Source organism: Ptiloglossa arizonensis, chromosome 2, assembly GCF_051014685.1.
Source record: "Ptiloglossa arizonensis isolate GNS036 chromosome 2, iyPtiAriz1_principal, whole genome shotgun sequence".
Classification (NCBI taxonomy): Eukaryota; Metazoa; Arthropoda; class Insecta; order Hymenoptera; family Colletidae; genus Ptiloglossa; species Ptiloglossa arizonensis.
In genome coordinates, this window is record NC_135049.1 from 5,682,963 (window position 1) to 5,710,421 (window position 27,459).

General features: G+C 37.0%; 2 protein-coding genes and 1 long non-coding RNA gene across 9 annotated transcripts; 2 read left to right on the forward strand and 1 right to left on the reverse strand.

Annotated features, from left to right (window-relative positions):
• The first annotated feature begins 348 nt into the window (after window positions 1–348).
• LOC143143077 (uncharacterized) lies at window positions 349–3,069 on the forward strand. The gene is made up of 3 exons (XM_076303952.1): window positions 349–565; window positions 1,149–1,313; window positions 2,476–3,069. Exons 1-3 carry the CDS (start codon window positions 454–456, stop codon window positions 2,787–2,789), a joined length of 591 nt encoding a protein of 196 aa, XP_076160067.1. The 5' UTR covers window positions 349–453; the 3' UTR covers window positions 2,790–3,069.
• A 3,419-nt stretch (window positions 3,070–6,488) lies between these two features.
• On the reverse strand, window positions 6,489–27,205 carry Tp53inp (Tumor protein p53 inducible nuclear protein). Of its 6 annotated transcripts, none has more exons than XM_076327468.1 (4): window positions 27,059–27,205; window positions 11,236–11,422; window positions 9,235–9,626; window positions 6,489–8,206 (listed from the first exon to the last, which is right to left on the reverse strand). In XM_076327468.1, exons 2-4 carry the CDS (start codon window positions 11,396–11,398, stop codon window positions 8,051–8,053), a joined length of 711 nt encoding a protein of 236 aa, XP_076183583.1. In that variant the 5' UTR covers window positions 11,399–11,422; window positions 27,059–27,205; the 3' UTR covers window positions 6,489–8,050. The 6 variants fall into 6 exon arrangements, with proteins under 6 accessions (XP_076183583.1, XP_076183578.1, XP_076183581.1 ...); XM_076327463.1 differs by lacking the exon at window positions 27,059–27,205 and adding an exon at window positions 26,721–27,052; XM_076327466.1 differs by lacking the exon at window positions 27,059–27,205 and adding an exon at window positions 26,115–27,052.
• On the forward strand, window positions 21,511–23,586 carry LOC143155109 (uncharacterized). 2 transcript variants are annotated; one of them, XR_012994319.1, is made up of 4 exons: window positions 21,511–21,815; window positions 22,383–22,499; window positions 22,668–23,220; window positions 23,344–23,586. It is a non-coding gene; the product is annotated as an uncharacterized LOC143155109 (long non-coding RNA). The 2 variants fall into 2 exon arrangements; XR_012994318.1 differs by having other exon boundaries at window positions 22,668–23,586.
• Window positions 27,206–27,459: the final 254 nt, after the last annotated feature.

The window sequence follows — 27,459 nt, forward strand, 5'->3', positions numbered from 1 at the left end:
TTCTACAATTTTCATTTAAACTTACCTGAATATTGAATTTTAAAAATTGAAGTCTTGGAATATTCGAGTCAAAGTAGCATCTTGTATTTTGCACTTCTCTTTCTGCTTCGTTAATATAACTTCTTTCGAATTAGAAAAATTGATTGTTCTTTAAATGAAAATATTTGACGATTGTCGTTAAAAATAATATTTTAAGAAATAAAGTTACAAATAAAAGATACTTAAAAAGAAAATGGCAATTGATGGAAAATTCAACGTCGTTGACCACAGTCTTGCGACAGATATTTCCTTTTTAAACATTTAAAACGATGAACGTCGCGCATTTATCGAAAATCTTCAAGAAGTTGCCTGCAAAATAACACGCATGCGCGATCATTTTGTTTTCCTCCGCCTTATTCTTTCTTTCACTTGGAGAGAGAATGTCAGAAATTCCCATACAGTTGAAAATGCGCGATGCAATCTAAATCCACGACCATCATCAGCAACAAGGACGTCATCGATGAATTGATGGAAGAGTCTGTTTTCGAGCAGATATGTGACACAATATTCATTCTGATCCCCGAAGGTGCGTCGAATCAGAAAATCAATCAAGGAACTCTTTGGAAATACGTAAAATATATGTGAAAATACTTGGCACGATGAAACATCAAATAAGTATTAATTTCATTTGCAAAAATATTTGGTTAAAAATATGATAATATTTTACGACTTTCGTTATAGTTTATTAACCCCCTGCTCCGAACCATACCCAATTAAATAGTTAAAATTGCTTCTTTTGAACAAGAAAAAGATCGAAAACATAGATATTTAATTCCGGAAAATAGCTCAAATAAGATTCAAAGTATTCAAAATGTAAAGCATTCAAAATTTGTGAAGAGTACATTCATAGCGAACATATTTTAGGGGTTCTCATCTTCGGAGTATACCTCGAGTTGTTTGTTATTGTCTACGAAAAATCGATAAACGATCTAAATTGAGAATCGATGAGCGACAACTGATCACAAATAGTTTCTGTATTAATAACTGATAAATGTCAATTGCTTATCAGTTATCAGTTCAAAGTTATCAGCTCGAGCCTGCACGGACATGTAATGCACGTTCGATTGAACTGACTGTAGATGCGTACTTATGATGGGCTTCTATGACAGTGCCACGACTGAAGCAGCTGTTTCTAAGTTGGAGCCAGCTAGGCACGGAAGACAGAGAGCAACTGGATGCTAAAGTAGAAAACTGGTGTTGTCCTAGCAAAAGACAGCTTTACAAACCTCTACAGGAAGCCTTGGTTCGTTGGGAAACGGTACAGGACACTCAAGGTAGCAGTGCATGTCCATTCATCAACCAGAGCCAACTGAAAGTCTTTCTTCGTGACTAATAAATACTCATGACCTTGAAATATTGAAAAACAGGAGTATCAATAAAAGAAATAATCGTTGATCGTAATACTCTTCCTCCTTCAACCGATAGATCATATTTTATTTACGATAGAAATGAGCTCACAGATATTACCAAAAGGTGTCAAATTGTAGATTTTACGATCATTATCAACCGTGATTAGATTTTAGGTAAAAGTGAAATCTAACGGTCTATTGTTTTTCAATTATGTCGTTTCGCAGACAAAATTCGTTCGAATCGTAGATTCACTGTTATATTCATCTATAATATATGGTGCTTTAAACCATGTAAAAGTAGAAAAAAATTGTAAATTATAGCGCAAATCATAGACGACATGGTTTAGGAATCCTTTCAAGATGATAACATTATGTGGCTGTTGTGTTTGTTTTGTAAATATTATTTATCATGATTATCTTCAGTTTCATTGTGTACAACTGTAACTCTTCCTGTCTATCATTTACTGATCGTTGAATCAACGAGCTCTAACAACATGACCTTGAAATTACCTTAAGTGCAATGATTTGTGTCGACAGAACGTAATATTTTGAACGGATGCCAGGAATTTCCTGTCCAACAGCAGTGTCTGTTCATAACGTCACGTTCTGGCAATACAAATTTTCATTCTAAAGATCACTCGAAGGTCATGTTGTTATAGGCTCTTCAATTCGTCGCTATGTCTGTTAAAAAAATATCTACCATATATATATATATATTTCAAGGTGATAATATTAGACTCTTTTTACTATCTATATACATATTTTTATGCATTATTCAATTTATGCTAATTCATAGGTGTTCCTTCCTAGAATTTTTTGCAAAGAAAATTATAAACTCTACAAAATCGTAGAGTATACTTTCTAAACTTTGGTAGTGTACTTTCAAAATTAATCAAATTTAAAAAGAAATTAATCAAATTCGTTACTCCGAACGCGGATTCAATGATCAGCAAATGATACACGGGAAGAATTACAGTTGTGTACAATGAGAGTGAAGGTGATCTTGAAAAATCAAATTTACAAAACGAACAGGTCAAAATCGTCTTACGTGTTCATTAACGCACAACTCAATTCGCCAACTCGACAGGTGCTCCTGGCTGCGAGCCAGGTATGGTTTCGTTTTCGTGCGATCCACAACTGGAGGAGGAGCTCGTCAACGTTATCTGCGGCCTGGAGCTGTTGTTCACGAAGAATCGTAAGGGCAGAGAGATCGACGTAGACTACGAGATCTACCGTTGCTCTGACATCATAAGGGAAGTGTCCCCGAATCTGAACCCCGAGAGCAATCTACGCTGCATTCTCAGCCCAAAGGATAGAACACCTCATTCGGTTCACAGTTGTGGCTATATCGCGGATTTCAAGAGGTCCGATGACGAGCTTGGTGGTTACTTAACCAATTAGAGATGTAAACACGATCGCGAGTACGCGAGAAAATGATCTCGAGAAAATTAGTCGGTCGAATTCTGAGAAATTTCTTTCTCTCTATGATACATTTCATGTACATTTGAGTTTTAAAAGTTAATTTAAGTTAAACGGATCTACGTGTAGTCCTATGCGAGGGTAGAAATTGAAGAAAGGAAAACTTTATTTAATATCTGAATAGATACATAGATGTATGTGTATAAGGATATAAGTGGGGCATAAACGTGTAATTCGAGAACTCACTGTATCGAATATAGCTTCGTAATGGGCTCGTACTAAAAGAAAAATAGAAACACTTGAAACGTTCGTTGAATTTATAAATGTATTGCAAAGTGTGTCTCGAAACAGGAAATAAAAGAATATAAAATATCATCCAAAAATGATTCTGTCTTACTTGGATTCGTCTGAAATTCTGATATATAATTGTCTGAAATATTTATAATTGTCTTGCAAATAATAATGACGGTGTAATTTGGAATAAAAGTACAGTTGTCAATAAAAACTTACAAAGTAGCTATTTAATTTTAAAGGAGGAAATGCAGGTTTCTTTTTCCTTCTATAATAGAAAAAAAAAATATTATGTCTGCATTTTTCTTATATACATTTTCATTATAGACTTCTTCCTGTACTTTGTAAAAGAAATCGGAAAAAACACACTCGCCGAGACTGCTGCAAATATAAATTTTTATTATTTTTATTAATATAAAAAAAAATATTATCTCTGCATTTTTCTTATATACATTTTCATTATAGATGTTTTCTGTACTTTGCAAAAGAAATCGAAAAAAACACACTCGCCGAGACTGCTGCAAATACAAATTTTTATTATTCCTTCTTCAATGAGCAATCGATCCAACTACGGGGTGTCCCAATCGTCATCGGCCGATTTGAATTTCGCGCTATTTTTAAAACGTCGAACCGATTAACCTGAAACTTGACATATGTCATCCAGACAGATGGTAAATTAATCAGGGAAAAGTACAAGATGAAAAAACGTGTGCAAATTATTCAAGCACATAAGAAAAGTCGCGAACTTCAACGCTAACTATTCGGGAACTTCGTAATCATTTTCCTCGAAATCATGTGTCTATCATTTGGAAGATATATTTTTTTCCATTATTAACTTCCAAGTTTGTACTTTTTAATAAAAAAACAAATATCAAGATCACTTAAACCGTTTGAGTTTTATTTAAAAAGTAAATCGACCGGTGATGACTGGGACACTCTATATTAATGAGACAGAGAGAGAAAAAATCAAGCTCGTTCTTTTATCATGGTCACCAAACGCCTTCACGTTGTTAGTGACATAAAATATTTTATTAATCATCAGTTATAGGGTCAAGGTGTATGAGCATACATTCAACTTATACAGTCGATCGTTACAACAAATTCAAAACAAATACGAACGAAAGGTCTGGATCACAATGTTGACTCCATCTGCTCCTTACGAGAGAAAGGTAGAGATAATACATACGTGCGTACACATAACGAACCGCGCACACGAGCAAAGAACGTTTCACAATCTCACCCTCTTTCATCCTTCATTTAGCTAGTTTTGTGCAGCTCGGCAACGTCGTGATTGGAACGTGGCCCCTGTATACACAATCCACAACGTTTCGTCATTTCTTTATTTACATACGGAATAAAACCAGATCGATTTGGAGGATCCGCTGCGGTTACTATTTGCCAAATCGACTCCTTTGCGGTCCATCGAGTTCAATTTCCTATACCTCGAGAAATAAAAATACATCCTCATCGTCTGTGTCGAAGGATGGTCCAACACGCCGAAACCCAAATCACTTCCAATCGATTGCAATCGTTAAGTACCATCAGGACTACCTGGACAGTTGCGATAGACAAGTGTCCAAAGGCAAATGTTGCAAAAAAAAACTACTGTCGAGAGACTACTGTCGAGGACACTTGTCGAGACTACTGCCACGTCTCGATGGGAATACCTGGACCGCAAAGGACGTGTCCTGTTCAAAATAGAGACTCTCCTTACGGTGGAGAGTGTAAACCAAAGAACTCTTCGGTTCGAATTACGGGAATCTGTGCACCAACATTCAACGCGCGATTGCTACCAACCTGGTTACATCCGGTTCGAGTGAAGCAGCCTTTGAAACGACGAAGAAGAAATACTTCCGGGAACGTGGTCCGAGATACCATCGGTGATTTAATTGTACCAGTAGAAATGGCTCGAAAAAACGTTTAGCTCGGTTAGGCTCTATGAGAGCTCCGATTTGGTTAGGTTCGCTCGCCATTGAACAGAAGTCGATCACATTTTTCGCAAAAACTATTCTTTCGAAATGTTCTCCGAACTCCGAATTCAAGAGACGCTCGTTTCGTCATGATTTTTCTTCACAGAAGAAATTATTATACAATTCCGTGCCACTCGTCGGAGAGTAAAAAACACGATTGAAGTCTGCTGCGTTCCTCGGAAATCGATGTTCCCGCGGTGTGGTCGGATTCGACCATCGCGACAGGTGTATCGATTTCTCTCCTATGTCGTCAAAATGCTCCTCCACCCGGGTACCCGGACGATCGAAGGGGTTAAGAGAGAACACCACTCCGAGACGTTGAAAAATGGGTCAATTTTGCGAATTTTTTTACCAGGTAGTTACCAAATGAAGACTGTAACCTTTTTCAGAGAATATAAATGTAACTTGCAACTTCGTTTTGCAATTTTGGGAAAGTAACAACCGTACAAAATGGCGAAGTTATTCGCTACTCCCAGAACCCTTCTGGCGAAACATTGTTCATTGACTGTCACAGTTGGCAAGAACTGGGAGTATTGAAACAAAAAAATGTTTTCGATTTATAAACTAGAGAATATTATCCAAAATGTGGCGTACGAGTTTTCGAAAATGGTAATAATTGTGGAAATGGTCGAAGTTTGAAGAGAAAACAATTATTTTGACCCCAAAGAACGACTTTTAACGTTTATAAAAAATTAAATAATTAACGTATTAAAAAAATCGTACACTACATTGGAGAATACGCTATTCAGAATATCTTTACAAAATTTGTAGTAAATCGGACGCGTAGTTCCGGAGATTTCCAGGTTGAAAGATATACTTTTGAGAAAACAAGTTTATTTATCGTTGCAACTTCGTTAAATTGTTTGAATTTCAAAATATCTTTTCGACGTGACATTCTACGCACTTTAAACTCGAAGAAAATAGGAAAAAGAAAAAAATTCCACTTTTTTTGGGACTCGTCAGGGTGGTATGCCCCCTTAATGGCGAATTGGGGTTCAGGGAGTGGCGGCCGGAAACTCCCGCGCTGGCAGGGACAGGCGTCTAGAAACGAAATCGCGGCGTATACGACGGATTAAGCGATTCATTGGCCGAGCGGGCAGCTGCACTATATTCGTCTCGTCCGCGAATACTTTGAGACTTCGACGCGTTACAACGCGCGTCAACTATATAGAAACCGATTCTCCTGTTGGAATCTTATTACGGCCTTGTCGCTCCCTCTTTGATCGCGTTTAAATGATAGCCTACTTAACGCTAGATTTAATATTAATCAATATTAGCGCCCAACCGATAGTACATGTAACGTTTTGCTAAACAAATACATATCTATATATATATATGTGTATATATATATATATATATATACATACATACATACATATATATATATATATATTTATATATAATAGTTTGTGTGTATGTATATATATATATGTGTGTGTGTGTGTGTATTTGGACACCCATTAATAGACGTTACAACGCGTTGTCTAATAATTGCGAGCGTTTTTATTGCTTAGAGTCTACACCCTGACTGACCTTTCGTTATTCATTTAGTTTTATTTATTTATTTACTTATTTATTTGTTTTTGTTTTTTTGTGTTATTTTCTTTTTATTGAACTTATCGTACAGACGGTGCTGGTTTCGAGAAAGAAGATCACGCGGAGCGCCGGTCGCGTTTCCGGTTCGAACGAGTGTTTCTTTCTCAAGTAACATAACATCTATTAACGAGGTTCCAAAATTCGGATAGTTGAACGGACCGATCAGTTTTATCGAGGATCGCGAACGCGGGTGCTCTCGCGACCTGTCCTCCCCCTGTACCCTCGTCGGGTCATCCTCTTTACGTCGCGAAAGTCCAGCGCGAATTAATTAGAACACGAAACCCAAAAGACGTGGTCCCGATGTGAATTTCTAGCTCGCGACTCCGTGTGCGCTTGTTTGCCCTTTCGTCTTCTCAGCGAACCAGCACCGAAAAGTTTCCTTTTCATTCTAGCGTCAGCGAAAGTAAACGGACCGACCAGAGCAGTACGACGGTGATCGCGTCGATGATGGTTGTCTCGTTTGTTCGTCCGGTAACGCGTCAAAGGAGCAAAACGTATCCGAAGATTATGCTAAATTCTGTCCGCTAGGTGTGTGTTTGCATGTTTGGGGTGGGTTGGGGGTCGAGGGGAGTGAGGGGGGACGTCTTAAATAAAACTAAAGTTAACGAGTACGAGTAAAAACACATTTTGCCCATACTAAATAGAGGCTAAAAATATACACGCGATTAAAGAGAGTACCATAGACGTCCCCATGCGTTTCTTGGGGTACCCCACTGAATCTCACCGCGGTCGAATCTCGATGGTGTGGTACTTTTTTTCCTTCTCGTTTTCACAATACAGTTCCTCGAACGGATAACAAGACTTATGCTCCTGCCATCCCTAATTCCTCGATCTGTAAATAGATCGCGGATGATCGTGCCAAGTCTCAAGTGACTTCGGATGTCATCCGCGCTTTGGTACGGGCAGCGAATTACGTAAGGTCCTTATCGCGTCCTTTCGACGAACGAGGATCGAGAAAGTCGTCGTTTCGTCTCGATCGAGTAAATAAAAATACATTAATCGAGTCGTTCCGTATACAAAAGAACGGTACTCGACTAAAACGTGACGCGTGTGTCCGTGCGATGAGATCACAGAGGATACCGACGCCAATGGGTTCCGTCAAATCCCGTTGCGTCGCTCCTAGTTTACGTATACTTCCACGTGATTTGCACATTTTATTAGTGTGTGTGTATGTGTGTGTATATGTGTGTGATACGTCGTTGTGACACGTGCCAACGAACAAGAACGCGATAGGGATTGAACTAAGTATTAGTTTAACGTCGTCGTTACTTTTTCCTCATTTTTTTTTCCTTTTTTTGCTTTCTTGCGTGTCTTGTTTGCGTGTTGTGTTTTTGCTTTGCTTTAGGAAGAAGGTACTTGAGTACACCTTGCCCTGAGATCGAATGACTAGCATTTCCGATTGTTGTTTGCGCCACTGTTCTGGATACGCAGCCGGTCATGGCGACGGAGTCGTCCATTTTTAACGCTGAACATCTCCGTTGCCTTGTTGCTCCTCTCCAGACGACCTCTCTTCAGCGCTTGGGTAGACCTCTTTTCGAGAATCTGGACAGATTTCAATTATACAGTGAAGATCACGGATCGTAACAAGACGTCGTTTCGGAAAACTTATGCTTTCGTTTGAAAGCACGCGCTACTATTTATGACCGTTGGCGATCATAATCACTCCGAAACGCGGTGATACGCCAATGAATTGCGTTACGATGTTACCGTTTATCCGACACAATATTCGAAATAATTTGAAAACAAAATTCGATGTGGTTGTATCGCTCCTTGAGATGTTCAATACTCCGAGAGGTCTTGTTTCGCTGTTAAATGCGCAAATGTTTTCTTTTTAAACTTTTTCAACTAACGCAAAAGTGTACGACTACTTTCTAAGTCACACGGTGGCAATCACTATTACTCTTAACCCTTTTGGCGTGTTATAATCAACATCAAGATCGGTCAAGACTCTACTCTTACTGTCCTCTTGAACGCTAAATTTTCTTTTTCAAATCGTTATATAAGGGTTTCTTTCTAACATTTTCGAGAAAACTAACCACTAAACCGTGGTTTTCATATTTGCCCCAATTTAGGCGAACGAGTTTATAACCATACGTGATTAAATCCCCCAATAACACAACACGGCATTTCAAACAAAATAACCAGTCTTCGAAGAGATTACGTAGAGACTAAACAACAGTTTACAATTCATCCTATCAGACTGGATTTTACTGCGCAGTAACTCCACGTAACATTTTGATTCTATTAGAGTATTGAATCTCGATGGACGATACAATCGATTCGAACATACAATTCTCCAATCTCTTACAACGGTGTGCTTGTCGACACATGTTCACTGTTACCATACGTGGTTTAACGCAAACCTCGTGGCTTTTCGATCTAACCCAGACCTAACCCAGACCAATCGGTGAAGGTCTGTTTCTTACGATGATAGGGAAAGTGTCAACCCTCTTACATAATCGGATCAACGTCTCAGAAACTAGGACGTCGATTACTTCTACGAGATCATGATCACGGATATCGAAGAAGTATCGACATAACGCGAGCCGTAATAAGAGAAAAATTAGCACCTTCTGCGCCGATCGCATTCGATTCTGGAGTATCGCTTTCTCGGCACGGACACGACCGGCGACGGGTCTTCCATCGTGAATGGAAGGTCCAGGAATCACGTGATCGTTCACGGTTCTTATTGGGTTCCGTTGCAGCGTGGTTACCGGCGGTGCATCGGTAACAAGAGGAGGTAAAACGTCCTCTTCGAAATCCCGATTCTCCATTGCATCTGGCGTGGGTGGTGGAGTGTCGGGGGCGATCGGGGACGCTGTGACTCGGTACACGGACATGCTGGGATGCTCGATCAGCAAGTTCTCCAGCGGTGATGTTTCCACGTTCACGGGTTCTGCCCGTGTGAAACATGGGGGTGGTGTTACGTACCATGACTCCTCCAGCGTCGTCGCGCCCTCAACTACGGTTTATAAATAGAGCTGGTTCAATTCCTAGATCCTTGAGCCTTTCACGGGACGAGATTTTACAGTTAATCCTACGCACACGCGTTGCGACTTGGTATCTTAAGTGGAGCACCGAATGCTCATTAGGATTGATCGATTTTACGAAACGATACGAGACGGTAGTGAATATAAATATCGATGCTTGCGAGTTTTTGGAAAAGAGCGAAGATGGTCGTAGGTCTTTCTCGATGTAACAAATTATCGATCGAGAAACTAATTATACAAGAACGAAGAAGCATCGTGACAGGTAAGAATCGTGTTAACGATACGGAAAAACTTATCGATTGTAATGTCGGCTTACGTCTAAATCACTAAGTGAATGGTAAATAGATCAATATGTATTGACTGAAGAAACAAAAATAGATCTAGAGTCTGAATAAAAATTAGGTAATCGTCGTAACGTTGCAAATCGAATGCATTAAAATTGTTTTTCACTTGCAGCCCATCGACTATGTTGTTTAATTGATAATCTTTTTATATTAACTCGATTTTTGATTAGGTGGATCATTTGATACAGCGAAGAAGACGTAAGCCCAAGTTCTAAACCCAAGATCGAAAGATTTATAAATAATAAAATATTTCTACCGACTATCTTCTCTCGAATTTTTCTTCGATTCTACGAACCCCTATAAACTTCATTTTATATACACGTAGTATGTATTCTGTTTTAAAGTTTTTGAATTTTTTAATCTAAAATCCTCGAGAAATTTCACATAAAAGGATCGACTGTTCTTTAGATCTGATATGTCTGTAAAAGTTAGAAATTGTCAGAGGCTTCTTGAAGAGTCAAAATTGTCAAAGGTTAGGCCGTTTAGAAAATGACTATGATCGTTACTACGAACGAATATTGAAACTTTTAACGAGATCAATTGCAATAAAGCAAAATGTAAAAGTTATTTTCGAGAAGGACCCAATCACACCTAAAAGCCTCTAGCAGTTTTAACTAAGGTCTTATCAACAGCTATCCTTTACTATGCAATCACGAGAGTGCTCTGCAGTTGTCTCGCCATTATAGAAAGTGAAAAAGTTTAGTTTCGAAAGTGTTATTTCGGCTAGAACTAAGCACAACAAGATAATACGAAAAAAGTTCCTTTAGCGGTTCAACTTTGCTACGAATGTGAACAAAATAGTTTTTCAAAACAAAGCGATTCGTCCTTTTAAACTTTCGATACCTTACTCTTGTCGCACGCTAGTAACCCTAGTGGGTTTCTTGGGTCCTTTTCGACCCGTACTGTTCTTCTACAATTAAAACCATTACAATAGATGCAATTGGCCGCTCCTGAATTAATTCGATTCTTTCATCGTATTGTAAAATTAAAAACACGAAATTTCTATAATCGGCGTACTTTTAACGCAAAAAAAAAAAAAACTTTGAGAACGAATAAAGCGAATTATATTTTGTTAAATGGGAATGATTTTCTCAACCGAAGATGCATTTCGGTTTACGCCTCGAATGCACATCGGTCTCCCCAACGCGAGAAGCAGTCAGCCAGCAAGGGGTTGACAGATTTTTTCGAATTTCTCGAGCAACGTTCCTTTGAAAAGGGTGTTTCTGTCCAGACGTACCAGCACGGTCAATGAGGATCCAGTCATCGCCCTCAACCTCCACCTGGCTGAGCCTGTCTGACACTGAAAGGGACTCCGAGGTTTCGCTATTGGACCCTTGCCGTGAATCTTGCTCACCGGAGATATTACCTCCGAGTAAGTAGTTTGCCAAGCTGCTCAGCATCCTGACCTTCTTGCTCTTCAGCGCCTGCAATGCCAACGAACCGTCGAGTCAAATAAAATATTCCAGCGTGAAACTCAATACTCAATGGGTCTCTGCGTATCAAAGGATTCGGAGATGTATGTTTATAGGAAGTTTCGGAAGCAGTTACTCAAATGCAAATTATGAGCCAAGGAAAGAAGCCCCACAGTATGAAGAATTAATCTCCAAGTGTTTGTACATCTTCGTGAGACGATGTCTATACAATCTTTACTGAATAGGATAGATAGGCTTTCTTTGGTCGTTGCTTTTATATTACGATGGCATAAATGTTGCTACGTATTGATCATCGAGTTACTTGGACTCGAATAAATAATCCCGAAGAAAGGGCTCAATGTTCGCAACAATTTCGAAGAGCACTGTCAAACAGATATATTTCATTGTACTCTAGGTACAACGTAGGTATATTGGCTGGTTCGTGCAACTGTTTCGGGTCGTAACTACGTTATTAATGTATTTAGGAAAAAATGTCAAAGGAAAAATGTAACGTTTGTAGGACCTTAGATTTCTTTCAAATGCAACAGTGCAGGTGCAGTTAAGAATTGCATCCTTTCTTTAAATGGAAATGTTTTTTCTTTTTCAGTACAGATCCATTCTCCTGTTTATTCTACGCGAAAAATGATTAAGATATCGTGGCAAGAAAATGATTAGTTTTCGAGATATTTTCAAGAAATGTTTTTATCGAAAATGCTCAAACGCTTCACGACTGTATCGTAAACGTAAACACCGTTTCAACGGTGTCGACATAACAAATACCGACCTGTACGAGTAAACATTTGATCGTTTAGTAGCAATTTACGTAGCGTGACTCAAATACAAAACCAAGACTTTGAAGAATTGATTGTATTTCATTAAATAAAAGAAAATGTATTTTGGTAACAGCGAGAAAGAAAAATATACGTACAACTTCCGTTGATACCGACTTCCAAGATTTGTGCAACGAAAAATATGCATTTCCGTTCGAAGAAAGGATGCACTTCTTAATTGCACATGCACCATTGAATTTGAAACAAACCCAAGGCCCTACAGACGTAGCGCTCTTTGACACTTTTTCCTAAATGCATTAATAATCGAGTAACGACCTGAAACAGTTGCGTGGACCACCCAGTATAGTTAGTTCGGTTTATAATGATCATTCACTCTACGTGCAAAATTAAACGTCACGTGTCAGCACACCAACCAATTTCGATCAGCCGGGGGACAGAATCACCCATAAAAAGAATCCCCATTTGAGAACCGCCATCGAAGAACCGTGAAACGATTTCCACTTCTGGCATTTGTGATGAAAAAAAAAAAAGAAAAACGTCGATTATGGCACTTGTGACGAAAAAGCATCGATCCTGGCCCTCGTGAGGAAGAAACATCGATCCTTGTGATTTATCACGACGGACATCGCGCGGATCGCATAAACGCGAACGTCTACGTAAGTGGGAATCGCGGTGCTATCGGGTCCATGGTCACCATGTTATAATTGCATATTTCAAGCCCGTTGCACGTCGAACGACGCACTAGACATTGAATCGTGTAAGAAGCGTGCGCCGTGTTGCATCGATGCTTCGCGGTATACGAATCGGTGGTTGTGTCGGTTCGTCGCCAAGGATCACGAGCAATTGTAAAAGTATTATATCGCTTTGCATTACTTCATGATCGTTGCGCAATCGATAAACGCGTGAGAACGCCTTGGTAAGAAACTCGCCGCAAATGGGACACCGATGTCCGCGCTTCGTTCATTTTTCAACGCGTTGTCATTCGTTTCTCTGCCAACGACTCTGACCAATCTCCCGATACAGATTGAACGGCATCGTTCAAAATAATAAGACGATGTCCTAACAATGATTTTATCGATCGCGATCAGTGAATAATTCTTCGAAAGTACGACAGTATGGTATACAAAGTCGATGAAATCTGGCCGCATTTGTGGGTCAATTTAATATTTAACTGAGAAAGCTCGTCCAGAGAGTTCAGTGAACCATGGAATAATTAATGTAAGAGATAATTTCTTAGATAGAAATCGTTAAAAAATATAGAAAGTAGCTTCGAATGTAAAAGTACGTTGGTAAGTTTCAGTTATTTTTCATTATCAATAAATTGAAACGACAATTGTATAATTAATGTATATATTCCGATATCTATGATTTGTTGTCACTGTTTAAACTATGATCTGATTTCGTGTTTGTAAGATCGTTTGGCACAACGAAGTCATTGATACATTTTTGAATTTTATCGATTCGAATAAGTAAAAATCAAATTGGTTAACGACTGTAGAATTATCTGAATACGAATACATTTCCCATTCCAACTCTAGCACGGTGGATTTATTGCGAGAAAAGTTTAAATCAAGTGGATCGAATCGATACAAGGAAAGTTTAATAATTTCATTAAACGTTTCGACCCGGTTCTTTTGGCTTCCTTCGGTATATAAGAGATTCGATTAACCTACATAATTAAACAGATAAGGAAAATAATATATTCATACGAGAACTAAATATAACAGAATAATTATAGTACGATAAAAATGTTACAGCGTAAATATCTTTCAGTTTAGAACAGGGGTCGGTAAACTGTGACTAACAAAGGCTTAAATGGCAAAATATTTTAGGCTCTGTGGACTAAAAGGTACAATCGAGGATAATATACTAATACACATACATATAAGACAGAAATAGAATTTAAACAATATTTTATTAATAAAGTACAGAATATAATATAATTTATATTAACGAATGATATAAATACAAATGTTGAGAAATTAGTGAGAATGGAATTCCTGCTTACGACACATAATTACGTTTAATTGAAATTTAATGTTAGTGTTCCCTAGCGGAAGAACCGATTGCAGATGTTCGTTAAATAAATCTAGCGTGCAATGTATGTAATTTTAAAAATGTCTTCTCACAGGGATACGCAGCGATACGTACAACTAAATAATGGATGGCATTTAAGAACTGTCGTGTTGTTACTGTGAGTGCAAGTGACGAAGTGTGTGCCAATGTATAATGCATTGTATTATACATTGTATTTCTTTCCAACGGAATTCTCATAGTTGTTACAGTGTTAACTCGACAGTCTTTTGTTATTTAAGCAAGTATATAGACTGTGACCTCTCCAAAAGTATTACAGACTAGTTTATTGGAATGTGTTGGAGTTAACAAAATGATTTTTCTTCGCCATTTAGTTACAGAGAACTTTTATTTACAGTGCGCACACGACACTACTGTTGAGTTCTCACGACTGTCCTGTGTTGTTTTAAAATTTTTTCTTAACAGAGCGCTTTATATTTTTGCAGTTTATAACAACTCCTATGATTTTCGACAACATTGATCTATCAGAAATTTTTTTATTTTTCCCGGTTAAAGAATTATAACGCAAAAGAATTTTGTAAAATAAGTTTACATATGGTATTTCAAGTCAAGTAAATACATACACTCGCATGTGGAATGGGTAATGCGAAAGAAAATTGTTTGTATAGGAAAATGTTCATACAAAATTATTAAACGTGCACATACGTGTTAATGACTTTGAAGAGCGTGCATGTACCTGTATACCACTTATTTCATTCAACAAATGTCTTCACTTGTAAATTTTAATTTAAGTAAATTATACAAATACGTTGTTTAATATCTAGTATATATAATTTATTTAATAATGCAATCGTTTTACGAACGTTTAATTTGGCCAGAAGCTTCCTTTAAATTCATTATATTCCAGTAAAAAATTCAATTTATCAACGTTGATGAAAGCATAATTTTTGTAAAAATTATAAACCACGAACATAGAAATTCTGTTTTAGAAAATTCTAAGCGAAAGTTTTACTTAATTATAAAACTTTTCTCTTTAATCTTAATATAAAATAACGACAGACTTAAATTTCTTAAAATCATTCTTCTGTGTAAATGAGTAATTAACTATATCGATTTTACGACTTACTAAAGAGTCACAACCCGCATTTTGAAAAACAATACTCTGTGTGTACTGAACATAATCTTTATAATTCTATCACGAAATGCATTTAATTATATACGGTAGGCGGTAATTTGCCGAGCCCTGGTTAAGGTAATCGATTCAGCCCGACAAGTCCCTATCAGATTGTCACAAAATTATAACCAACCGCTTTCTCAAACTGTTCACACCATGTTAATTGTGTTTCAGTCACTCTCATACGCGGTATACATAAAGGTGAGTGAGTCAAAGAGATATATCATCGATCAAAATTGATCTACTTCTCTGTCGAGTTGTCACAGGCTCGGGATCGAATCACAGAACACTGTATAAAACGATACACGTGATCAATTGCATCGTGATTGAATTACCAAACTCACAATGCTCGATTGCATCGAAGATGCATAAATAAAAGCAGTTGCACGGAAAGTCTGCTCGGTTTAAAGGACACCAACCACTCTAGGACGTCGAAAAATGGGTAAATACGAATTCTTGTTTCCAAGTAGTTACTAAATGAAACATATAGCCTTTTTCAGAGAATATAAATATAACTTTCAACTTCATTTTACAATTTCGCAAAAATAAATATCGTACAAAATGGCGAAGGTATTCGCTATTCCCAGAACCCCTTCTGGTGAAACATTGTTCGTTGACTGCCATAGTTGGCAAGAACTGTGAATATTGAAATAAAAAAATGTTTTTGATTTATAAACTAGAGAATATTATCCAAAATGTGGCGTACGATTTTTCGAAAATTGTAATAATTGTAGAAGTTGTCGAAGTTTGAAGAAAATACAATTATTTTGACCCGAAAAAACGTCTTTGAACGTTTATAAAAAATTAAATAATTAACATATCAAGAAAATCGTACACTACATTGGAGAATACGCTATTCAGAATATCTCTACAAAATATGTAGTAAATCGGATGCGTAGTTCCGGAGATCTCCAGGTTGAAAAATATAGTTTTGAGAAAACAAGTTTATTTATTGACGTAACATTTTACGCACTTTAAACTTTAAAAAAATAAGAAAAAGAAAATAATTCGATTTTTTTTATTCGTCAGAGTAGTATCCCCCCTTAACGCGCATGGTGGCTAGATAACTCTTTGATGTATCAACAAATAGTACTTCAATGTTATTACTTAGCACAATTCAACTATACACCGCACGAACCGACTAAATGGCCTATTCGAATACGACTGGATCCCAACGACGATGCGCAAAAAAATGAACAATTAAAAGAATTCAATAGCGTCTCGGTGCGTGTGTTTACTCGCTGATAAAGCTAAGAGTTCGATAACACACCGCGGAAAAATCACGAAGACTCGATACACACCGTGTTACCATCCACGAACGACGTACAACGTAAATACATACATTCATATGAATGTATGAATCACGAGGAGTGAGAACGCGATCGAAGAAAAGAGCGTGGCTTAATCGTATCGCTGGTAAACATCTGTTTAGCTAATTTTGTTTAGATAACCATTTTTATCGCTGTTACATCTATGATGCAACCAGCACCGATTAGGTTTTTGACCTTACGTTCTATTAATTAAAAAATAACGAAAAAGCAAGACTCCACGAATATTGATCAACATTGATCGATTAATTGAATTTCCCAAATGGATGGTCACGGGCCTTCAAATACATACATACGTGCTTGATTAAACAAACGATTTATTCCGCGATGCGTATTGCGGCGCAGATTCCGCACGACCGATCTGCGTCGAAGTCGCGTATTTCCAACGATCACTATCGTTTTCTATACACATACGTACATTTTTTAGAGATTTTAGTATACGATTATGCACAAAAGTTCGATTTTTAACTTTAAGGGAAGGTATGTATAGAATGTCTCAGAATTAAACAAAGTATAGGAACGAACGAATAAGGAATAATTATATTCAACGATAGAGATATTTATACCTTTGAGTGTAAATGTCGGTTAGAGTTTCCAGTTGTAGTAAACAGTATTGGTTGCGTGAACACTTTGGAGAAGAAAGAAGAGAAATGTATTTTGTGAACTGATTTTAAAATGTCACGGTAAAACGGTACAATGTAAATATTAATCTCGGGAAAACGATAGATTTTTAAGTGCGCATAACGTCGAAGGAAGAAATGTTAAAAATACAGTAAAAAAAAAGATTTAATGTGATTTTGATCAGTGTAATAATTGTCAAATGTGAGACCAATAGAAATTATTATTTCCTTCTTTCGTTACAACTTTTTATTATTTACTTTTGGGGTACGCTGTATATTATCACGTTAAGGCCTACAAATAACTCTATAAATAAAAAAGTTGTTTCTTAAGCATCCTTATTAACACTTAATCTAGATGTCAAGATTACACCTTAGCCCCCTCCCTTCAGAAACAACGATAATTGTTATCATTATGAATACAAAGATTCTGAAAATTTTAGGCATCACTGAAACTGTATTTTTGAAAGCAGTAACTATAGCTGTTATATGAAGACTTAAAATTTCCATTTAAATTGTAAATCGTAATTAACGGAAACATGTTTCATAATTATGAGAGTAAGATCAGTTTGCATTTGATCGGAAAAATAGAAGAAAAAGAATCATTTAATTCGATCGAAATTGTGTCTATGTATGCAACCGTGCTTACTGACTCGTTACAGAACCATAAACTGCAAAATAAATGTAAAACGATGCCAACAAGCAATAAACTTGATTGTCACGATCAACCGGATTTAATTCTTTGAAAGAAGAATTAAATTTGTTATGAAATTGTAATCAATGAAATCAAATTAAAAGACTGCCCGAAAATAACGAATTCGATTGTCACAATCAATCAGAGTTAATTCTCTGAAAGTGAATGTGAAAGTGTACGTGTTATGTGAACGTCCACCAATATATAATACATATATTCGAATACACACACACACGCGCGCGCACACACACCACAGTGTTAGGTAACCAGATTTGGTCCTCTGAAAATGAAGAGAAGTATTTTAAAGTCTATCGATGCATATTCGATAATGTTATTTTGCATTTCCTTTATATTTCAGAACGTTTTACTGCTTAAGGTCCACGTTATTCTCTTTTATAAAAATAAACCATTCCCTTCTTGTCCTATTTTCATCTTGAAATTAATTGTTTTCTCTGTGTGCAAAGTGCTTTTCATCTAGCACCGAATTGGATCACTTTCGTTCACGATTCGCTTACACGAGTGTTTTTGCTAGCGAGAGACAGGGATGCGCGAATTACGTATCCAGAGCTTACGTTTTTAACGCAGTTATAAATATCTCGTTGCCATATACATAACTTGCTCGACTTTTCTTTTCCTCTCACGTTTACTCGTATTGCGCGAGCCTGTGCCATCAATTGCGTTATCACAGGTGTATGCAACACGGCACCTGGTGCTGTTAGATCGTCTCGCCGATATTTAATTATGCTAAGCGTCTCTCAACGTAATTATGTTAATAGACAACGGTTCAGTTTCCACTCGTCTCCTTTAAAGATACGAATCCTTGAAGCGTGTTGCTTTGAAACGCAACGAAATTACACAGTAGTATCTATATTCCTCAATTGTGTTTTAGGGAAATGCCACCTTGATAAGTAAAAAAAAAATCGAATTATTTTCTTTTTCTTATTTTTTTTAAATTCAAAGTGCGTAGAATGTTACGTCAAAAAGATATTTCGAAATTCGAACGTTTAACGAAATTGCAACGATAAATAAACTTGTTTTCTCAAAACTATATTTTTCAACCTGGAGATCTCCGGAACTACGCATCCGATTTACTACATATTTTGTAGAGATATTCTGAATAGCGTATTCTCCAATGTAGTGTACGATTTTCTTGATATGTTAATTATTTAATTTTTTATAAACGTTCAAAGACGTTTTTTCGGGTCAAAATAATTGTATTTTCTTCAAACTTCGACAACTTCTACAATTATTACAATTTTCGAAAAATCGCACGCTATATTTTGGATAATATTCTCTAGTTTATAAATCGAAAACATTTTTTTATTTCAATACTCCCGGTTCTTGCCAACTATGGCAGTCAACGAACAATGTTTCACCAGAAGGGGTTCTGGGAATAGCGAATAACTTCGCCATTTTGTACGATATTTACTTTTGCGAAATTGTAAAATGAAGTTGAAAGTTATATTTATATTCTCTGAAAAAGGCTATATTTTTCATTTAGTAACTACTTGGAAAAAAATTCGCAAAATTTATCCATTTTTTGACGTCTCAAAACGGAGTGGTATCCTCCCTTAACACGTTTAATTATTTTTTTTTAACACGATACATGCTTTTAACTACAAAACAAATAAAATGCATTAAATAAGATTAATTTTTCGTGCGTTATATACAAAATCATCGTTGTTTCGCATTTATGTGACACTATTAGATAAAATGTAATTGAATTGGCAATCAATAATTACAATTGAACTGATCTTATGAATTGAATTGGATTTTAATTCCTTCAATTACGAGAATCAATTGCTCATCAAAATTGAAATTGATCAACTGTCAATTCCATCTGTAGTTTGTAAATATGTACAAAATTTGTAAGTTACTAAAGAATTTTTAACAGATTCGTAAATTTATGAATTTTTACATTCAAATATAATTTGCCCGTTCATCTATAATTTCTAAGGTAAAAAAACATTTTCTTTTTAAATTTATAAATTCGTAACAAATTTGTTATAATTTTATGATAAATGTAATGAACAAACATAATACTAGTTACATATACCGTTGCAGAACTGTATTAAAACTGACCGGAATCGATATGTTCGCACAATTAATTTTTCAATTGCAATTGACGTTAATTTTAATTGAAATCGTTCGTCTCAATTAGGTACGATTGAAGTTATTTACAAATAATTTCTAAATTACATTGATCTCGATTAAAAATTGTAATCGATTAGTGCCTAACACTGGTTTGTAATGTGTGATACCGAACGTGTTAAATCGATACATTAGAATTGCATTTCGAAGCGAAAACGACGAGTCCTTTGACTACCTAAAAATAACGATGACGATGTCTTCGTTACTTCACCGTTAATTACTATTCTTACACGCGTATTTTTCCTTCGGTAATCCTTCAATCAGTCGATATACATGTATTGTTATCTTGTTTTCGTTTCATACAGATATCGCGCGAATAACGACTGCTACCGTAGATACGTACACGCGAGCTTCGGTTTCACTCCTTCCTCGTGAATCACAATCAGGCTAATCATGGTGGTTACCGTAGGCCTTATCGTTGCGTCAGAAGAGTCACTGATTTCATCGCTGAAATTGTAACTCGCCTTTCTGATATTACGACTGAACACCGTTCCAACATATGATTGCAAACTTAATCTACAAAGTAAATTGTCAGAAATAATGGTTTCAGAGCCAATTGAAAGCCATTGTGTTGTCTATTAAATTGAACGAAGAAACTCGTTTAGAACTTTGTAGCTATATCTAACAATATTTGATGCGAAATCACAGAATGGAATCAAATTGGTATACATTGTGGCTGCAATACTTGTCTACTTAAAGCTCTGTGCAAACTCAGAGAATGGTCTACCTTATGGCTGCAATAGTTGTCTACTTGCAATAGTTGTCTACTTGAAGCTCTGTGTACTCTATCTGCGCGTTTATAACAGGTCAGTACAGAATTAACGTAAATATACTCGCATTCTTAGCAAGACGAACGTCTGGAATCCTACTTCTATAAATGAGAACGAACTTAATTCGATCAAGAACCTATTCAAGACACCGTACTCTTTAAAAAGATATGTTAATCGGGAAGATTCGAAGAAGTAGTAAAAGTGCTTTCCTAAAACCTAAATTGAATCCGTATTCTTGGTTAGTCCAATACATCTACCTAATCAGTTATCAAACAGGGCCGACCCTACACCTTACCACTTAACCATTTCAATCCATCAGCTGGGAGAAATGATGGGTCAGGTTCTACGAAACAACTTCAAACCGCTCTTCTTCAATCCGACTTGGATTTAAATCTAAATTTGAAGCTGCCAGTTTGCTATATTAGAATATTGCTTCGTGATCAACCCAGAGCTGCAAATTGATGCGGGCTTGACAATATAACGTTGCCCAGACGTCGAGTTAAATAGGCGGAAGTGAGTGCCACGAATACGAGACCGTGTACCACGCACATCGCACGTCTAATCGACATCTATATTCAAGCAACATATTAACTTCGTTATAAAGTCTTTTCACGGCGCAATATCACGAGTATTAATAATTTAACTGCCATTCTGTTAATAGAAATCGACTCTTTCACACTGTTTACGAGCAACTTGCGTGAACCACGACGAGGATAAAATCTGGCCGACAGTTCAGAAAATGAAATACCAGCCCTCGTTTGAAGCAGGAATGGTCGGGATCAATCACGGGGAAGCTGTTAATTGACGCGGTGGATTGCTCGAGCAAATCACGATCAACGTGATAAGGTATAAAAAAGCAAATTTTTTAATTTAGTTTCGCGCTGAGAGAGAACAAAATGTTAATAATTGGATCGTTTAATAATTGATCGCGCATTTGGAAAATTTTCTTTCGATTCGATGCCACGCGAATAAATATCTACACTGCTGACTATGGCTACGGTACCTATACATTGTTTGTATACTTCTTTTTTTTTTTTTTTTTTTTTTTGATCACATAATTTTGAATCACAACGTACGATTCAACGTTTTGACTATACTTTTGATTTCTTATAATTCGGAACTATGTATCGTTATTCTAAGAAACAGAATAATTAGCGTTATTTTGTTTAAAAAGTTTTAAACGAAGCTGAAATCGATTGAACAAAATCATCGGGGTTATTTACTCGTGAGTGTTAAGAAATTATTTGCAATTTAGAAAAAAGTGACACATTGATGTCAAAGTAATTAGAGAAACAGTTTAGAGATTTTTTCGAATCTTCATTGATTATTTAAAAAACATTTGGAGACAGACAATATGTAACTCAATACAGTATTGAGTCTATACGGAAACTATTTATCGAATTTTGTTCAAAGGTACAAATTAAAGGAAGAAAAAAAAAATGACAGAACGTTATTTTTAACTTTTCTTTTTCATTAATCAACTACTGCTGTTTTAATATACTTCTCTCCTTTTCTCAAATATATTTGAACGTAAGTTATTTAACTTTATCTTTAAACACCCATTTGTAGAATAAAATAGTAAACATAAACTGTTTTTCTTTTTCTTTTTTTTTTCATTCTGAAACGTAATTTCAGATTTATCATTTATGTTCTTCAAGAAATTATGATCGCTGTAACTATAACGCAGACATTTTACAGGCACAATAAAAAGCATTTTTGCATCGTATCGTGACTCGTGGATGTGACTACCGCGCAAAATGCAATGACTCATGAGCTATCGAATGGATAATTAAGTGACGTATTGAATTTTTAAGGAAATTCGAAAGGAATCGTCATTTTACAGTAATTTATTATTATTCGTGTTTTTATTGTTAGCTCTGTTTATTAGAATCCAACGATGACTTTAAATTATTCTTCTAATGGTTCATTTTGTAATCGAATACGTTGCACATGTCGAAATACAAGAACATAAATCATTTACCTATTCAATAAAATATCTGACGTTTGAAAAGTTTCACGTACACGGGCTTATAAAAAAGAAAATTATGTTTTACATTTTCGATTAATATTTTTTATCAAGAATCATCCTGTATTCGATTTCCTGCCATTTAGGAGATATCCTGTATCTACATATATTCCTGATATTTACGAAATTATTCGAAACCTATTTTATTAAAAAGATGATCAGTTTCATAGCAAGAAAACTCTTCTTTGATCTGTGTTACGATATTGAAGCATTTTTCAATTGAAGGTAATCCTATGATTTTAACAAATACGATATACCAAAACTATCTATTGAAATGGACCCTCTACGCATTAAAGAGTATTTCTTTCAGTATCTCGTCATTTTCTCTGACCTACATTTTTTCACTAGGTGTGGTTTCTTCTGATTACCGTTACAGTTCTAACGGAATTTAAAATGATCGTGTGTACTTCAAAGTAACATTTATCGCAAACAATCCTAATTTAATGAAATGAATTACTAGAGATTCCTATTTAGGTGGATTGCTCAGAACAGGGTTTCATAAACTGTTTTATGTAAGAACATTGTAATTAATAATTTCAGAAGTATAATAAATAAATGTGTACATTTATTGTGTGCAACATATTTGCAACATTATGATTTTTAACATTATTTTCATCGGTTATTAATTACATTTTAAATCGATTTATTTATTATGTAGAACACAGTCTTAATTCCCAATGATTTTATCATTCATATACATATGTATATTCTTATTTGAATTTTATTTTCAAGAGAAATCCGCATTCGAGTAACCACATTGAAAGAAATTTGGAAAACGCTACTTCAGACAATAAAGAATACAGGGTGTCCCAATCATCACCGGTCGATTTGAATGTCGCGCTATTTTTAAAACGTCAAATCGATTAACTTGAAACTTAACATATATCATCTAGATAGATGGGAAATTAATCATGAAAAAGTACACGGTAAAAAAAACGCGAGCAAATTATTCAGGTGTATTACGAAAAATCGCGATCCTTAACGCTAACGATTCGAGAACTTCGTAATGATTTCCATCGAAATCATGTACCGATCATTTGGAAGATATCTTGTTCCATTGTTAACTCCCAAGTTTGTACTTTTAAATAAAAAAAAAGAATATCAAGATTACTTAAACCGTTTGAGTTTTATTTAAAAAGTAAATCGACCGGTAATGATTGGGACACCCTTTATTTCGCATCGTCGTTTCGTGTCGCCTAAATTTCTTCATTGTGCGTAGACTCCCCTCATAATCGATTTAACACTAACAGGATTTACACAAACCAACGATCATACTTTACGAGTCAGGCTAGCTAACTTACGCGAAGTCGATAGAAAGATTGCCAAGGAACGTTCCCTCTTGCATAGAGAGACTCTTTATATGGAATACAAAGAGGAAGGGACTCCGGCAACCTTCTACATCGACCATCGAGGGAAAATCATCGACTCGGCCCTTTACAGTTCCGAGAAATCTCTGTTGCACGCGCGCCGAATCAATGAACGCAATTATCCACCGCGACGCGAATGCGTTGCGGGGCGGTACGTGCCAAAAGAAACATTTCCGTTTTTATCTCGAAAATTATGTAACGCTCGCGAACGTTAGTTTGCATAACAACGAGCGCGGTTAGCTTTGGCATCTGTCTCCGTTGCACGCGCACGGGAGATGACGAACGAAATTAGTGGAGAAGCGATTAACGGGGTCAATGTGTTCACTGTTGAAACGAGGAAAAAGTGCGCCGAGTAGAACGGTGAAATTACTAAAACCAGTTTGTTCGTTCGAGCGAACAGAGCGATGTGCGGGACTACTACGATGATGAAATTTCTATACAAGTTTGCGTGGTTTCTAATAATACGGAGACTGATCTCAGTCAAGGCCAAAATAGAAGATACACGAGGCTTTGAACTGCGTCGGTTACCAGAGACAGATTTACTTTCCAGAACCATTTCCGAAACCTTAATAAACACTGCCCGAGAGTACAGTTCGAACCGATCGAAAAAATGTCCCGCCTCTTTGGGCTATTAAACTTTGGAGTGAACTCGATCGTTTAGAATTTCAAGAAATGCCCGGTAGAATGATTGCCAACAATTTCTCCGCTCTGAACTTCACCGAACAACTGAAACAAATTACTTTCTTGAAAGTAATATCCGAGACCCCACCTTGGACTGACAAGATAAAATTCACGACTAAAACGGAATCGGAAGAATTTTCATTAAGGAGGCAGTATGGTATTTTGGATTAAACATTTTTTTTTGTCTACAAAAAAATAATTGCATCAAAATAGAAATTAATATATATTATACATACGTGTAATGTTTTCGAGACAACTTTTTGTTATTATCTTTCTTTTAGAAAAAAAAATCTTCCCGATCGATGTGCTCGATTTAACCGTTGATCTAACGGAGAAATATCGAGAAGATTATTGATCTGGATTGGTTTATCTATCGATTGAATCACGATGAAATGAAAGTTTCCCTTTTCTTTTTATTAAATGAATTATAAAATTAGAACATTTAACATTTTATGATGACACTCTTTGGATAAGTGTGTTTTCTATAACGCATTCAAATTTCAAATTAATCGACCACGTAACTTTCGAGATGTTATACACACCATGCCGATAAATGTCATTTCGAGAAAAACACCTTTTAACTTTTGGCGTGCAGTGTTAGATCATATAGAAGATTTTATAGCATTGCCAATTTTTTAAATTTCACCATAATTGTTTTAGAATAATGTTCTAAAGACTGGAGTCTTTAAGAAAATAAAATAAAAAGGAATCGATTTTTTTTATCTGAAATTACCGGACTGCCCTCTTAAGCGATATTCTTACCAACCCAGTCGCAGTGTCGCCAATACCGACGGTCTCGCAGAACAAAGAAGAGGAAGATAGTTGAACACGGAGCGGGGTAAGAGCCAGCGCGATACTCCTACTCCTCCCTTTCGCAGTAGTTTTCCCTCATCCGCTTGCTACGGTTCGAGTAAACAGAGTCGTTCGACGAATCACTAGAAAGCGAGGAATCAGAGAGAAAGACGGGATATGTTCGGTGTCCGTGCCGCGGTAAAGTAGTACTGCGTTCGCTCGATCCGCGGATAAAAGGATGTATTATCGGGACGAAAATAGAAGCATTGGCTCACGCACCGTTCGCGAAACAGCGACATTGCACAATTGACGTTCGAGGAGAAAACGTCCAGGCAAACGTCATCGATGTTCCTTGGCGCTCGTCTGAAATAGAGCGTCGTGAAGCGACACGGGAAGACGGCACATCAGTGACTTATACACCACTGCCATTGCCCTTGCACTTCTAACAATCCATGCGCGTCGATCAGGCGGTTACCAAGCGGCTCCTGCACTGCATTGTTTCGATCGAATTCCACACTACTATATGTCATCTCCCTCTCTCTTTCACTCCCTCTCGCTGAGCATCCTTCGTGCTCTATCGCATCGACGTTCACACACAAAACACGGCTCTCTCTACTTATTCGTACTTCGATCCTGACCGCGTTACAAGGCCGCCACCGCTGTCTTCCTAATATCACTTTCACAAACGCAACGACTTCGTGATGGCATTCATTCCGTCTTGATCTCGAATTTGCTCACTTCTTCCTCTCTTCCCTTCCCTGAGAGAGGGACAAGGAATGAATAGGTAACTTTGGGCAGTTTTCCTTCGATGCGGTAATAACATAGTTAAGTAGAAAACCCGCACACTACATCCCGGACGTTGATGAGCCACTCATGAACACTCACACAGGACCACAGACGCATTCTTAGTCGTATTTCAGGCCAGCGATGTATCGTCGATTCCTTCTTTCCTCTTCGTTCACACTCACAGGTATCGTAAACAGGCCAGGTAGAAAGGAAAAGAATACAGACGAAGGAAGAGAGGTACGGGTGACGTTCGACGTTTTATCTCGACTGACAAAACGCCGATTGTTGTCATGTATATTAGCTACGCGCGATGCCACGAGATATCGTTGACCCCTCTGTCGACACGACAGAAACAAGCGGTACACGAAAAGGGAACGAGAGAGTAACAGAAAGTAAAAAGAGGAGGAAGAAGTGTATGAAGAAAAGGATCCACTCGCCTGAACAGTGTTGCGTGTGAGGCGCCGTGGTAGCAACTGCCCGCAGTAATAGTCGTCAGCTGATTTCGACTGGCTGGCTGGGCAGTCAAGCCGTTGTCAAGGGGCGAGAGTAGAGGTAGGAACTGTTGGTGGGGGGTACGAGCTGCGGGGAGGGCTTTCAAAGCGATATCAGGGACGTATTATTGTGCGACTCGAGGCGCCCTTTCTTGCATCGATCACCACGTACTTACTTCAACTATCTTAAAAAATTCGCTGTCGTATCTGCAAAAACCAGTTTCGATTGATATAAATAATCGTTACGTGACTTTATTGTTCGCGCACGATCCACGTATATCTTTCACAGTTAATCTTTGACAAACAATCAATTACTTTTCTTTTTTCGTACAAAACGATCTATTAGA